This window comes from Neovison vison, chromosome 8, assembly GCF_020171115.1.
Source record: "Neovison vison isolate M4711 chromosome 8, ASM_NN_V1, whole genome shotgun sequence".
NCBI lineage: Eukaryota > Metazoa > Chordata > Mammalia > Carnivora > Mustelidae > Neogale > Neogale vison.
In genome coordinates, this window is record NC_058098.1 from 41,631,913 (window position 1) to 41,648,539 (window position 16,627).

Sequence of the window (16,627 nt, forward strand, 5' to 3'; positions counted from 1 at the left end):
CAGGAAAAAAAAATTTGTCAAGTTGCCTAGAGTTTTACAACACTCTTTTTCCTGGTATACTTAAATAAAAGCTGCTTCCTTGGATATTAACTGAAAATGACAAGTTTAAGGATGACAATGTCCCATTAAATCAGTTACTTTTTTCCTGATTATACTTTAGGGTCTAAAAAATAGTGATTTATGTTTCTTTCTAATTAGATGTGGTGATTAAATCACCCTAGGTGCTGCAGTTTTCTTTAAGAGATAATCTGCTTTTTTAGCTAATTAATAGGGTTTATAAATCTCATTCTATCTTTAAAAAAAAAAAGCTTTTTAATTAACTCTTTTAGCAAAAGCAAAAATCTTTTGATAAAAATCAGCTTCTTCCCAGTCTGCTATAACTCAGGGGAGAAAGCATCCACAATTTTTGAACACAGCACAGTTGGAAATTACTTCTAAAATTTAATGAAAATATTCTGCTGGTTCCATAAAACTTTTTAAATGGTCCAGTACGTGATTCTAGTAAGTAACCCAGTGATACAGTCCCTGACTGAGAGGTAGAAAAAACAGAATGTGTCCCGTAAAAAAGAATATCCCTGAAGCTAAAACAGAGTAACTGGTGGGCGGGGGGGGGGGAGATATGACACGATTATACAGAAGACACTCTGTCCTTTGAAAGCCTTTCTCCTAATTTAACACCTCTGCCGCTTCCGCACTCTTGTCCCACCTGAACTTACTGCTCTTCCCACTGAGGAGGTGGCTTACTTAACCAGGCCAAAGTGCCTGCCTAATACTCTTGCTGCACACTCTCTTCCGAGGGAAGCCCCTGCCCACAGGCCACTAGAAAGGGCATTCATGTCAGAAACCTCCCTGACAGAAAGCCTTTGTGACTGACAGGAGGCGAAGAAACCGGAGCAATGGTTTCCCCAAGAGCAAAACCAAAACATACCTAACCCACCTATATCCCATCGTTCAGGGGCCATTCACTTTACTCCATTCACCCCCACACAGGACTGGACTAAGTTAAAATCATTATCTTCTCATTTTTACTAGTAAGCACAGTGAAAATCCATCATCTTCTTGGTTAAAAATAAATTAATACAACACACAGGACCAACCCTCTCTAGCTTTGGTTTTTGCGTGTTTTTACTGGTCTGCGAAGACTGTCTTCGCTGCCTGGGGCTGCATGCATGCTCCGGTCTCTCATCCCCTGCGCGACGCCAACCTCAGTCCCTAATGATAGCGTTAAAGCCACATGGCTATAAGGGTTTGTTTGGGAGAAGCTTTCAGAGAGGGAATAGTTTTATGCCTTCTTTCCCTAGAGGAGAAGAAAAGATTAGAGTATGGAATTTACCAATTTATGATAATAATCAGTTAACAGATTCTCACTGGCAATTTATCTAAGAAACACAGCATTCAACAGTAAATGCTTCTGCATTTCACCAGCAGGTATGTTCTCCCTGAAGAAACAACAGGCCTAATCAATCCTTTTCAAATTCAATCAAATAATTCTAGCTTTAAACAAATTGTTAAGTATGCCTTGAGTTGATTTTACTATTAAATTTAAAGCAAATAATCTTCATTTATAAAACAGACAGAAGTGGGATACCACCTCTAACAAATGATCAGGTGATAAGATTTATGGCCAAGCAGATAGCAAACAATTGTAAAAGGTCAGCAAAAAACTAGATTAAAAGTTACAAATTGTTATGAACAAGATAGGTAGTCATTTCTGTCACAGCATGTGTAACACATTTAAATTAAAATGTTTATTGGTTTCTATTAACTTGCTAGGTACTCCTGAAAACGATTATTAAGAAACAATTTAAGACTATATCAGGACATTTCAAAGCACTCAAAATTAGAATTTGAGTACTAAAATATAAAATTTCATGAGAAAAACAGGAATTAAGAAACTAATGTTTTTACTAATGCTATTATCAGCAAATTCATCAGCATAATTATCTAGGGAAATGTCAACAAGTTCCTAACTACAACCCAATTTATATTTTCAATATTGTGTAGTCTTGAAGAGCTTACCAACAGAATCCAATTTTCTTTCTCAATCTATTTTAACCATTCAGCATAGTAAACAAATTCCAATCTCCAAAAATGTTCTCAATGCCTGTTTTTCTTTCCATGGAGGAGTATGTTTTTTTAAAAAACAAAAACAAAAACAAAAATAGGATAGAACCAGGTCAGCCATGAAACGTCAAGGGCCACAGCATCTCCAGAGCTGCCCTCTCTGCCAGTCACTCCCTGCCAGTCACTCTTCCTGCTTCAGCTCTCACTAGCTTGAGGGGAAGTAAGCATCTATCAGGACCATTCAGAGATTCTCCAAGGGCCGCACTTCCCACCAGAAACAAAGTAAAAGAATGATTTAAAAAAAAAAAAAAAACCCTAAACAGGGGTCATGCTTCAGCTATGGTGAAGCTGTGGGGACTACCGGTGCCTCATGAATGCTGAACATGGCCTCCCTCGCCCTAGTCACTCCCCACCCCCCCACCTCCATCTGCTCTGAAGGACCCAGAAGCCTTGTGGCTTCATCAGCACTGCCTGCAAGTGAATTTCAATTGCAGTTAACTATCTGTACAAAACATTTATTAAGTCACAGAGAATGTGATAAGATATATAAAAAGTCAACTATGGTGCTTCTTTATATTTTTTTTAATATTTTGCTTATTTGAGAGAGAGAGCACACAAGGGGCAGGGAGGGGCAGAGGGAGAAGCAGACTCTCTGCTGAGCACGGAGCAGGCAGGGGTCCGGCTCGATCCCAGGTCGCTGAGATCTCACAACCTGAGCTGAAGTCAGACATTTAACTGACTGAGCCACCTGCTTCTTTAAAAGTGGGGTGTGGCAGAGGAAAGGTTAAGTGAAATGAAGAAGGAAAATGAGTTTTGGACAGCAAGTACCAAAAAACACACTTAAAATAATAGCAAAAGTCAGGATTTAAAAAAACAACTTGAGGTATCACTTACTCTTGCTTCATTCTGCTGAAGTTTTTCCTCCATACTTAAGGCTGTGGGAGAGTCTAAGAGGGCAATCTACAATTTAAGCCATAAATGAGAACAGCAATTAGTAAACAACAATTATCTGCAGGAAAGATTTTTCCATGATTGATAATTATCAAAAAGTACTATATAAACTATTAAGCAGTGGTAAAATGTCTTGTCCCACACCCCCTAAAAAGTGTCAGTTATCACTATGTCTTCAATTGATGGGGTACATATCTCATAATATTCAAAACCATGGCATCCTAGCAAACCTATATTTGCAATACAAATCAGTAAAGCAAAGGAAAAAGACAAACATGTAACATACTGACATTTTGCCAAAATCAAACACAACCTAAATCCCTAGATCTGAAAGCATTCATCTGTTATAAACATGCACAATGTAAAAATTCAAAAAGAAGCATAAATCTTGCTCAACCCCCGGCTTCTGAGATTTACCCACCTTGATACATGCAAATGAAACTCATTTATTTTCACTGCTGGGTTACACTCCATATACGGTATGGCTACACCACAATCTATGTACCCATTTTTTTTTTAATCTATGTTGCAAAGGTATAAAGATTGACATAAGAATGATAAACACCAAAATCAGGCTAGAAGTGGGACAAGTCAGTCAGAGCAGGAGAAGCAAAGGGAGCCAGGTGGGACACACAGGGGCTCTGACTGTGTTTGGGAACTCATAATCTGAGAGGCAGGGACCTAGTACTCCCTAGGATGTCATCAGAAATAAAAGAAAGGGGTCACAGAAAAGGTAGAGATGAGAGCACACAGTCAACAATGTAACAGCATTGTATGGTGACAGATGGTAGCTACACTTGTGGTGAGCATAGCATGTAGAGAAGCTGAATCACTCTGTTGTACAGCTGAAACTAATGTAACACTATGTCAACTAGACTCAAAAAAAAAAAAAGGGTCTTCCTCCCTCCCCATCCTACAGGCAACCAGTCTTAGCCAATATGCTAGCTAAACCTGCAATTTTTCAGTCGTATGCAAGCATATTTTCGTTGTTTTTTAAACAAACAGCATGAATACTATTCTGAATAGTGCCATTTTCACTCAACAATATATCTTGGAGAAAATTCAGTGCAAATAAATCCACTTCATTAATTCCAACACACTGTGCAATATTCCACAATATGGATATTCCATAATTTATGTTAGTACTTCCCTCTTAATGAAAATGCAGGATTTTTTCTAATCTTCTGTTTTACCAGCAATGCTATAAATGACTATCCTATACCAGTTGCCTACCTTATACATAGCTGTATCGATAAATTCCTCGAAGGGAATTTGTGAGTCATTTATATGTATGATTTTCTTTTTAATTGCCAAGTTGTCCTCTTAAGAGACTATAGAATTTTTTCATTATTATTTACTTCTCAATTTCTATTCAAATGAATGCAACAGCCGCAAGGTGATCTTTTGGGGCTTCATTCAACATTCAGGCTAACAAGACTACCAGGGGCCACACTTGGCCTCTGTGTCCTCAGCAGACAGCAGAGCTAACGACAGGATGGCAAGGTCCTCATGAAGTCTCTGCAACTGTCCTCACAGCTGTCAGGAGCTATTGTCTTTGGCCCTCTCGAAGGGCTGAGACTCAAACCTGCAGACTGGGGGGCTCACCTTGGCTTAGACACCCCACACCCCAAAGAGGCAACATCTCTTGCAGAGGTCTCCACCCTGAGGTCCACAAGAGACAAACCCAGTTACCAGTCACTACACTCAGGGAAACCCAAAATTATGGCTTCCCGCACACACTTACAGTTTATGTACAGTCTGTCCTAATCCTGATGCAAATCTTCTAGAAGGGTCATTTTTATCATCAGAGATGTTGCCCCGTTCTAAAGCTGGCATCCCACGTTTTCCAGATTAGAGAGAATAAAGCCAGCAAGTTAACCATTAGTAAAGCAACTTATTCCTTAGTGAAGGCAGAGGAGTTCGGCTAACCATGATGACAGCACATCGAGGCAGCACCTAGCACGCTGTCTTGCACCCAGATGGTACTCAACAAAGAGGTGCCAGTGAAGAAAGGCAAATGGTGGGCATGATTATGACAGCACTGTTTATATATGCTTGACAATTTTCAAAACAATCAGCAACCCCTTTATAACATGGCTAATTTTACAGACTCCACTCTTGGCCTATCTTTCCTCTCTACTCAAAGCTGAAACATTCCTACCGCACCGACTACTCAGCAGATAATCAGACTGAACACAAGCACACAGGCTATCATGACTGTCACACCTTTTGGAAACCTGACCTCAGTCCTTTTAAAAGAAACTTTGGGTAAAACTAAACCATTTTCAATTAAACTACTCTTTGCAGGGTGCCCATTTAGAAGAAAAATGTTCGGGATTAAATAATACTCAGAATAAGTTCATGCGTTAAATCAATTACACTACATCAAAAATGCAGCAGTATCAACGCTACTAACCACGTGGACCAGCACCTGCTGCCTCCTGCCCTTGCCAACGTACTCTGCAGTCAAGCACTGCGGAGCTGTGCCCATCTGACAGGTTTTTTAAGAATTCTGAGGTATAATTTACATGCAGCAAAATATACAGCTTAATGACTATTTGTCAGTGTGCCCATTTTTGTATATATATTCATTTCACTATTCTTAGTATTTGCATTTACTGTATTTTAAGGGACGTTGAGCATATTTTCATAGATTAGGAACCATCTGAAACTTTTTTCTGTGAACTGTGCTCATATCCTCTGTTCACTTTTCTATCAGCTTGTGATCCTTTATCTTTTTTCAATATTTAATTTATTTGAGAGAGAGAGAGAGAGAGAATGAGCAAGCACATATGGCAGGGGGGTTGGGGGAGCAGAGGGAGAAGCAGGCTCCCCGCTGAGCAGGGATGCCGGGATCATTACCTGAGCCAAAGGCGGACACAACAGACTGAGCCACCCATGTGCCCCATCTTATCTTTTTTAATAGAAGCTGTTTTCATAATAAAGAAAGTGTACAAGTTGGCAATCTTACTTCCTGGTTTGCACTGATTAGAGCAAATTTTCATGGTGTCATATAAATATGCTGTGTTGTTCCTTAGCTTGGTCTATACGAGCTCTCATGAAATGAGAAAGAGGAGTTATGGTTCCCTGTGGCAAATGTTTTTAGCTTTGTCTACTACTATTTCCTATAGTGTTGTTGTGGGGTTTTTTCCTTTATAAAAGCTGACATCATGTTTGATTTTAATTATGAATTGCATTCTTTGCTATAATAAAGTGCCTTTTTTATGTATACATTACATAAAATATAACAACATAATGCAGTTTTTGTACCTCCTTCTTTCCCCTTTGAATTACCTAGTGGGCCTGTGCTCGGTCTTACAAACATCATGTAACAGTTCTAACTATGTGGCCCTCTCAGAGATGTGTCCATCTTAAAAGTTTGCACATGGTGATATTTTTATTATCCAGCTATCATTTAAAGTTTCTCTGTGACTCCAGCTATACAAATGAGAAATCCATTCTACTTCCATCTTCTCTTCTTGTCTTTCTTTGCCTCCTGACTTTTCTGGCTTATTTCATTCCTGTATTGTCTAATTTTCTCATCTCCAGATACATTCAAGAGAAAAGGAGTTCACAGACATTCTCTCTTGCCAGATTCAAAGCAGAAGTCTGAAAATATGCTTTAAATGTAACAAAAGAGAATACTTGAAAAGACAAGCGATCAAAACGCTTGACTTCATTAACCATCTGAGAAGTGCACACTAAAACCCTTCTGCAGCCCAACTCTGCATCCATCGGATGGTTACAAGGAGAAATGGACAATCCCACTGGTGTGGCTGGGGACCTGCAGCAACCAGAGCGGCACCTTCATACATTGACGGTGGACTCTAACTTGGTAGAGGATCTTTAGAAAACTGTCTGGCAGTATTTGCTAAAACTGAACAAATACTACACCTCTGACCCACCAACTCCACTCTTAGGTATAAACCTAGTCAAAATGCATCTGTACCGTCACTAAAAGACACGGAGAAGAGACTCAATAGCAGCACTAACAGCCCCAGAAAGGAAACTCCCCCAATGCCCATCAGAATTAGAAGGGAGAAATGAGCTGGGACACAGATGTCTGATGGAATTCAGCATACAAGGGACAATGAACAATCCACAATTACGGGCAACAACATGATCAATCTCACAAACACAACACAGAATGGAAGAGAGATCAAAGGAGTATATACTGCACGATTCCATTTATATAAAAAAAAAACAGGCGACTGTAAAACCTAATCCACACCCTCAGAAGTCAGGGTAATGGTTACTCTTGAAGGAAATGGCAGGTAGCACCCGGAAGAGGGACATCAAGGGGGTCTTCCAGAGTCCTGATAAGTTCTGTTCCTTCATATGGGTGCAGGTCAGACGGCAGATCCAGCTTGCGAAAATTCACTGATCTGGATACTTATAATATGTAATTTCCCCGTACATACACAATTCTTCATTAAAGAGCGCCTATATATGTATGCATATACAAATCACTACTTAAATCTATATATCTCTATCTGTGTAGTAGGAGAAGCAAATACATGTTCGATTCTTGTGCTTTATTTACGTTATACTTTTGAAACTCTGATGCACATGACCCTGGGCACTGGCAAATACATAAACTTATTAAAAGGAGGAGCTGATTTTTATTTAGCTGTCCGTAAGCAAATAATGGAACTTTGATGTGAATATTCAGTGAACCATGGAAGCATTTGGAATATCACCAGAATAGAGCAATGTCATCAGAAAAAATTATAGAGATTTTTTTAATGGGCACTTAAGAACACCTGCTTATTTTATTGAGCATCACAAATTTAATTAATTTAGGATAAGCCTGTATTGTCTCACAACAATTTCTAGTTTCATAGTGTAATAAATTATTTTAAATTGGGATTCCTCTTTTTACTATAATGTATTAAGTTTAACAAAGAATTTTATCTTCAATGCATTCTAAAATAGACTTAACTGTCTCTTCCATCTTCACCCTCAAAACTACAGCAACAAAAATACCCCTTTAATTATACCGCAGCCATTGGTCATGAAAAAAGATAAAAGGCCACTGGCACATACAATACCTCTGAAGACATTCCTCAGATAGAATATGTAAAGTTTTAATAACTTAAAGTTTTTTTCCTAAATGATAAGGCTCCCTTCAAGGATTTCCTCAGTTTAATTTAAAAAGGTTGTTCTTCCTTTTTTTTTTTCCCTTCATTCCCGTAACTCAGTAAACTATTGAGTACCAGTTGCATCAAGAATTTTCCAAATACTTTCCCTCACAGATAATAGTTTGGGTGATCCTATCACATCACCCCTAAATGTTCACCTCACATAGGTAATGTTTTAATAACACTGAAAACAAGATCCCAACAACACGGTGTGCAAATCAAAGCAACTATAATGTCACAAGTTAGAGGATCCTGACAACATCACATACATCTGGGTCATTCACTCTGGCAACTGCCTTTCACACCTGGAAAGGTCCACGTCAAAACATAAAATATACGTGGAGATATTTCTAAGTGCAATGAACAATTCCTATTCAACTGTCATCTGCCATCTTACAGGAAAGAACCACCAGGTGTATTTCAGGACACAGGAAACTCAGTGAGGTTTTCATCCTGGTGATGGTTTCAGGGGCCAAACCACTTGTACTATGTCAAGGGCTTCAAGGGCCATATATTCCTAAATGAAAAGCTGTTCTAGAGAGAACACTCTATATTTAAAGAAAAGCATTTTTTTAATGATACACTTAAGGCATCCATATGTGGGTTAAGAAAATAAGAAGAAACGAATCTCTGTTTATTTCTAACTTGACTCTAAGTTGAATATTTTAAAAAGCTATCCCTGGTCTTCTTTCAAGGGTGGCCTTTCTTCACAACAGCATCTAAAACCTATCAGAACCTAATTCATGCTACTCATCTCAAAATGTAACTCTGTGTGTATACTACGTAGGTTTGCAAGTTCATTGTGAAAAAAATCAAAGGACAAAGCCCCTTCATTAGAACCCCAAAAGATCCTGAAGTAAGGCCATTTTGACAATCAAGCGAGGCCTCAGAGACAACATCTCAGCCTGTCGCAGGCTTGTCACACATGTCACCGTAACACCATAACCACCCCTGTAATGGGCAATACAAAATAGATTCAGAAAGGTCCTCAAACAAGTCTTTCATTCTGTTAAAATACATTTTCAAGTCATAAAATGCATGGGTAGAATTTTAAATATTACTCCAAGCACCTCAATTTCCTTCCACTAATGGAGATTATGCTGCTAATCCTATTGCATGCTAAATTTCCATCCATAATTGATAACTATTAGATAGTTAATCATTTCAGGTTTAGTGGATAAAAATCTTCCACACAGAGCCCATAATGAATGCAAAGGCCAATGGGAGGGCAATGTAAAGGAGAGACTGGCTAACTCATTCAAAGCTTTACTTAGCACTTATTTACTCAAATCAATACAACGAGTGAGATAATTGTCTCATTAAGATCTAGAAATAGATGTCATTACTCAAAGAAAATTATCCATAAATCTCAGAAAAACCCAACCTGATTCCCTTGAGCAAGTAGTGTTTTCAGTCTGGCTATTTCGGCACGCAGCTCACGGATGAGTTTGACGTTGGCGTCCTCATTAATAGTAGGCTTGTTGATGATGTTTTTGGCTCTATTTGCATAGCGAAGAGTACTTAGGGTTTCTCCGTAATTGACATCAGCAGGTGAAATGGCTGTGAAAAATGAATTCAAAAAATAATTTATCCAGCACTCCGTGTTTCATTTAACACAAAGTTGGTTCGTAATTTAAAAGTCAGATTAACCCCAGGTCATTGGATAGACTAAATATTCATTGCCACAGTAATGAATATTAAAAATTATCTAAGATTTATAGGAAAGGTGCTCACTATACCAAATTAAATGTCATTTTGCTCCCCTTAAGTCTAGAATCAGCCAGCTATCCAACCAACTCTAAAATGAGATATACTCCTCTGTGCTTCAGGAGTTTCTCTGTTGAAGACACAGGAAGATGATTTCAAGACTACCTGTACATCTCAGTATTACATAGAAATTAAAATACTTTTAAAGGTTTTGGTGAAGGCTACCATCTGTAAAAGTCTAGAGCATGATCATTTTCCAAACAGACAGCAGGTCAGTGTATTCTTCTCTTAAAGTCTGGTGAATTGCCCTCTCCCTCACCACAGCCTGTAGGGCTCAGGAAACTAGATAGTTGTACCCAGGATACACACCCAAGATAGAGCCCTTTGCTCCAGCATTTATACAAGGCCTGGGGAGTGGCAGAGATGCAAACATAGGAAGGGAAGAGGAGTAGGGGCAAGCAAAAGTGGAGTTAAAAGTTTCTGAGCTCCCCCTGGCAACTCTCTCCTCTTTGCCCATTTTTCCTTTCTGCTACATTTCTTCCAGTTAGTGATAATGTAGCAGCAACATCTAGAACTGCTACCATTATTTATGTACCTTGTTGTTTTTCCTCTCAATTCCTCATTTAAATTCTACATGTACTGCTTCAGAATAGAAAAACAAAAGTTGGGTTATTTTCACTTTATGTTCCTGTACTGATTTTCTCTGTGAGCTCATGAAGTGAAAAGCTTCAATCCCATACTTTGAGCAAAGACAGGGTGAGAGCCATTCTGCACATAGTATCCCAGTTTACACAACACACGGCAAGTTTATCCAACTAGTAAATGGGAAGGAGAGTTACTAATAGGATATTGTAGATGGGATTACAGTGACTTTCTTCAAGATAGAAAAATTATTGTTTTTAAAATTTTTAAAAAGGTACTATTTCCCAAAGAGACACTTGAAACTTAAACATCTACAGTTAGTTCATATAAAACACTATATGCTGAGGAAAAGAACCTGGAATCCTTACTGGCGATCATGATGGTTTTAGAGTTCCCACCAAGACTATCTTTCAACAACCAAGTCAAAACAGAATCCCTGTAAGGCACAAAAACTTGCTTCTTCTTCACAAGAGGGTTTGCCGCGTCCTGAGATAAGTCGGCTGCACAGAAGAAAAAGAGAAAAAGGAAAAAAAAAAAAAAAACTAGTGATGTTTTTCGCTCTAATTTGGCTTCAGAAAACCTTAAGGCTTTAAACTCGCTCTGTAACACAAACATTAAACATGATTGCTTCATGCTAATACAGTATGGCGAAGAGTAAGAGGCAGCAGGGGACGAGCAAAAACCCACCTAAGGCAGAAATGACATTTCCCAGAGTGACGAGGGATTTGTTAATATTCCCCCCTTCCTTCAGTCTGACCCCAGTGGCACCAGTGGCGTCTGCGCGCTCACTTCCAGCAAGATCGACTAGGTGGATCTTACTCACGGTTTCACACGGCATTTCAGAATCAAATTTTGCCTGCAGCAAAACATAAAAGCAAAATTGAAGGGGTGTAAAGAGCACTGATGTTGTTTGTGATACAAAAACCCTAATTATTCTCCACTCCTCACTGTGATCTCTCAGGGTAGGGTTGTTTTTCGTTTTTTGCATTTTGGGGTTTTTTTAATCTTGTTATTTCATAGGCCTTCTCACTGATTACAGAAACTTCCAGATGAAACTGAATACAACAGAAGTCTACCATATGTCGTTCTTAAACTCTCTGAAGAACTGTTCCATTACTGCAATCACTCGGTCGTTCCCAACAAAGGCTATTGAGTCTGACTGTGGCAGAACAGGACGCAAGTCACTGAGGGCACTCGCAAAGAAAAAAGAAATAAACAACTAGCTTTGTTCTCATCTAGAATCTTCAGCATTCCAAGCACAAGGGCTCTCCAAAATGGGATAAATCTAGAGAGTTATGTAAAAGATAATTTGGTGATTATTCAATGTTAAAACTTGTTTCACAAATTATAAAAAACTGAAAACCTTAAATAATGTATTCTTTGATTCTGAATTCTACCAAAATTTTACGCTCCCTAAGACTTTTAACCTACATTTAACAGTCTAAACCAAAATGCCAAAAAGAAATTAATATATTTTGATAGAAATGTAAGCCTCTTACAAACTAGGGATGGCACAACCTAATCTACATTAACCAGAAAGGAGAAAATCCAATAAACTACAGCAAATCAAAAAGCAAAGACCTGGGCACCTGCATGTCTCAGTGGGTTAAGCATTGCCTTTGGCTCAGGTCATGATCCCAGGGTTTTGGGATCAGGCCCCACTCAGGGCTCCCTGCTCAGCGGGGAACCTGCTGCTCCCATTCCTCCCTCCCTGCCCCCGCCCCTGTCAAATACATAAATCAATCTTTAAAAAACAAAAACAGAATCTTTTTAAAATCTTTAAAAAACAAAACAAAGATCTAACTAAAGGTAAAGATGTGAAGGGATTTGTTCTGATTGACCTTTGAGAATTTTTTTGTTTATTTTCTTTGCTCTGTGACCCCTCCTTAATTAAACACTATCTTTTTGTATCTGATATGTTCAATGGTTAACATAGGTCAGGACATCCCCAAACTCCTAACACATGTGGAAGCCCCGAGGACCCTCTGTACACGTTTGCATTCATCTGTTTTACTGGCTTAGGTCTTAAAATAGTTACCCTCAATAATTTCCACACATATTCAAAATGCTCTCCACCTCTTAATCAGAATGAGTTCTTATATCAACACTTAAAAAATGTCAGTTGCCCTTTGATATCGTTCTCATAATCCTACTCAACACTGTGGGGTGAGTGCCATGGAGTGATAATGTACCACAACGAGTTACTCACCTTGACCCCCAGCTGGCCTGACCTGGCAATCTATTATCTCCCACAGAGCTCGGAACAATGAAAACTTTGCTTAATTATGCACAAAGCAAGTTTTTTTAATGTCTAGAGCAGGGTAGAAGCCTGCTAAGTATTTCTTAAGGGTACACATCTGGACATTTCAAACGACTGTGACTGTAACCACAGAGAGACTCTGCACACAGCACATGTTCGACTCTAATTAACAAGGAGATGACAGGCAGTCACCTTTGCCTGCTGCTGCTCCTGGTTCAACAATGATCGGTCCTCAGCTGGTGCTAATCACCTGGTAAAGACCTCGGGGATGGAGCCAGCCGGCCCCGCAGCTGCCCTCACCTGAGTGAACTTGATGGTGAAGATGGCATGAGATCTGCTACTGACGTCGTTCATCCCAGTCGCTGCTGTGGTTCGATTGATATTTCCTGCATCCATTAGTTCTTCGACATCACCGTAATTCTGTACTAAGTGTTTAGATAAATCTGGAGAAAAAGGAAATAAAAAAGTGTGGAGGGGGGGCTGAGGAAATCTGCCTAATCTCTAGTAAACAGAGTAAGAAATTTACCTCTCTGACAGAACACATGACTGAACAGATCCGTTGACCTGTTTAGAGATCCCACTTGTTCTACGCTGTGGTAGTTTATAACACGGACTGAAGGGCTGGGACCAGCTAGGATCAAAGCCCAATCTGCCACCCACTAGTGGACTTACATGGTTACGTGTGAGTCAATTAACCTCACTGAGCTCAGTTGCCTCTAATAACGCGTACCTGTATGGTAAGTATTGGCTATTATCATTAACCTCATGAGCACCAGTCAGAGCAAGGTAAATACAAACACTACCTTCATGCCAAACCAGAGAACATCTTCTTAATTCTTTAAAAACATTTTTTATTCATTTCTGGGGAACATTCATATGGTTCTAAAATCGAAGCCTACAAAAGGTATACTGTGTAAAGGGTCTCGCTGACCCCTATCCTAAGTTCGCTCCGCACTTCCCTTCTGTCAGGTAACCCAGTGTTATTAGTTTATCCATACCCTTCTAGAAATAACCCATACATACACATATAACCATCTTCTTGCCCCTTTCAAACATGGCAGCATACCATAAACACTGTTTTGCATCCTGCTTGTTTCTATGTCATAAAAACTGAAGAATATTCTCTATCAGTTAAGGTGATTCCTCACTCATTTATATGGCTGAAGAGCAAACAACTGTATGCAGGTACCATACCCAATTTAACCAGTCTCCTGTTGAGACCATAGATGGTTGTTTACATTTTGTTTCCAATTACAAGTAACACTACTACAAATAATCTTGTACAAAAGTCTTTTCAAATATGTGTGAATATTTCTGCAGAGTAAATTCTTAAGGGCCAAAGTGCTAGGTCCAAGCACGTTTGAAATTTTGATGGATATTGCAAAATTGTCATCCACAGAAGGCAATTTACACCCAGCAGTAGCAACATATGAGACTGCCCGTCTCCCAACACTGTCTTATCAGGCGTACTTACCAGGGATAGGTAATAAATGTTATCTTGAAGACTGTTTTGTTTTGTTCTGTTTTTCTCTGAGTATGAGTGAAGATGAGCATTCTTCCCTCCATTTAAAAACCACCTGCATTTCCATTTCTGTGAACAGTCTATCCACATCCTGTGTTCATTTTTCTACTTGGCTGTTGACTCTGCTGTTAGTTAGTTATAGGATCTCTTTATAGATTAGGGAAATTAGTCCTCTGTCTGAAACTTTGATTGAAAAGATTTTCCCCAATTTGTAAGTTGTCCTTTCACTTTGCTGATGGTGTTTCTGCCGAGTCTTATTATTTTACCATTCCAAATTTAATACTCTTATTTCATGGTTTTCTGAGTTGTTTTGTTTTGGTTTTGGTTTCTGAGTTTTAAGTGAAATTTTTTAAAGGACTTCCCTTCTCCAGATTTCTGGAAAAATAGTTAACCCATAGTTCCTTATACTCATTTTACTATGTCACTTTTGACATTAAAATTTTTGTTCCATTTGCCATTTCTCCTGGTATAGAAATGGAGTATGGTACCAATTTACTCTTTTTTTTTCCCCCTCCCAGGCAGCTTAACAACCAATATTCCTCCAATGTGTGAATATCAGATTTATTAGAAACTACATCCCCCTAAGTCTCTACATCAGATTCTGGATGTTTTCCCCTGTTTGATTATTCTGTATTCTGTCTTTTCATAAACCAGCTTTATAATATGTTTTAGCATCTGATAAGACAATTAAAGGGAAGCATGAAGGCACAGTTTGCCTAAAAGCTATTAACAATAATAGCTATTCCACGCTCCACAAAACAAATGCCTAGTTACACAACGTACTTTGGGCATAAAATACAAAATTTCAATTGGAAATTTAATAAAATGCCGATGGAGTCCTGTCAGTACACTTGGTATCACTAGGTGAAAAAGACAACCAAACGAGGAACACCTTTTTAAGCCCAGGACCAGTTCTTAGCCCTGTCTCCAACGAGACACAGATGAAGGACAAGAACCAGAGGAAACCACCTTTCTGGGTGTGATTCCTATGGTCAGCCACAACTCAGCCACCTCTGCAAGTTAGCTGAGTAGCTGCATTTATCAAGACAGCCTTAAACCTAGCCTATATGTGTGAATACTTAGCAAGGACCAGCCCTTGGCCCAGCATTTCTTATAACACAGCCAGTGTTATCACAACACAGATGCTGAGGACCACAGCACAGGAAACTCTATTAGTGCTCTTCCATTAAGGTAAGAAGTCTTAGAATCTTGTTATGTTCCTAAGTTACCTTTAAGGTCAGTAAAAACATAGCACTGAGACACAAGGCCACGTGAAGAGACAGCTTGTAGGGCTGCTTATGCTGCCTGAGAACACTGGAAAACAAATTTCCAGAGAGTTCTTCTCCTGAGAGCCAGAGGAAATCTACTGGCGAGTCCACGAAACCAGTGACTGGCCAATGAAGTATAAATTCACACTAATGACACTAATGACAGCTGTAGTGACAGCATGTCAGTTTTACTAGAATAAAATGCCAAAGATAAAGAAACTTTTCACATCTCACCATTATCTTGTGTTTTCCCCTGAAACTACTGTTTTTACACAAATTCTCAAGAAGAACAAAGCTGTGAAATAGTCACTCTTACCCTCAACATATGGTCCTTCTTTTGGATGCTCTCGGACTCTTAGATTGAAGGTTTTGGATGACTTCCGCCTAAGTAGATCTCTCACACGTTCATTATAAATTTCCAAGTAACTAAAAATTTTAAATAGGACTGAACTCAGTAAAATGATTTCAGACATTAATTTAACAACAAAACAATAACAGCAGCAACATATATTCATGGGTGTGGCTATTTATCAGGTACTAGGCTTAGTACAGTAAGTGGATTTTTTCATTTAATCCATATGACACAGCCCAGAGGCAAGTACTACTATTATCCCATTTTACAGAAGAGGTAATAGAGGTTCAGAGTTTTTTTTAAACAACTTGTCCAAGGCCACACAGCCACTGAGAGGTCAGTCAGCCATAAGGACCCCCAATTGCTATGTCTGTCCTCAAAACCAAAGAGAAGACTGACTCCCCACCAAGTTTTAATTCCAAGGAGGAAAAAAAACAAAACACCTCAACCATCCAGATTTATTTAAAGATTAGCTGTACAGTGATCCTACAAACACAAAGAATAAAACAAACTTTATTCAGATAAAAGAAGAAGGCAAGTGAACGGGGTACACACTTAAAAGTCAAAAATTCATTCTATTTGCGATAAACATCCTATGTCAGAGTTTCTGACCAAGCAGGATTACTTCTGCTAGCCTCCCCAAATCCTAATCCAAACTGCACCCAAGAAAGTCACTGAAAACAGACATATTTTAAGCTTTGCTTCTAGCTGTGGTAGTAT

The 16,627-nt window shown here is 38.9% G+C and overlaps 1 protein-coding gene across 4 annotated transcripts in view; it reads right to left on the bottom strand.

Moving 5' to 3' along the window:
* The window catches only part of KIF16B (kinesin family member 16B), a 290,601-nt gene that overhangs the window by 225,432 nt on the left and 48,542 nt on the right, over window positions 1-16,627 (bottom strand). For all 4 annotated transcript variants that reach the window (XR_006386154.1, XM_044263478.1, XM_044263477.1 and 1 more), the window contains exons 6-11: window positions 15,872-15,981; window positions 13,066-13,208; window positions 11,193-11,361; window positions 10,874-11,005; window positions 9,541-9,716; window positions 2,959-3,024 (exon numbers count right to left, since the gene is read on the bottom strand). Coding sequence is in view for 3 of the 4 variants with exons in the window: in XM_044263478.1 (XP_044119413.1) it covers window positions 2,959-3,024; window positions 9,541-9,716; window positions 10,874-11,005; window positions 11,193-11,361; window positions 13,066-13,208; window positions 15,872-15,981 (796 nt within the window). In the remaining variant the exon portion in view is untranslated. The remainder of the gene's footprint in view (window positions 1-2,958; window positions 3,025-9,540; window positions 9,717-10,873; window positions 11,006-11,192; window positions 11,362-13,065; window positions 13,209-15,871; window positions 15,982-16,627) is intronic.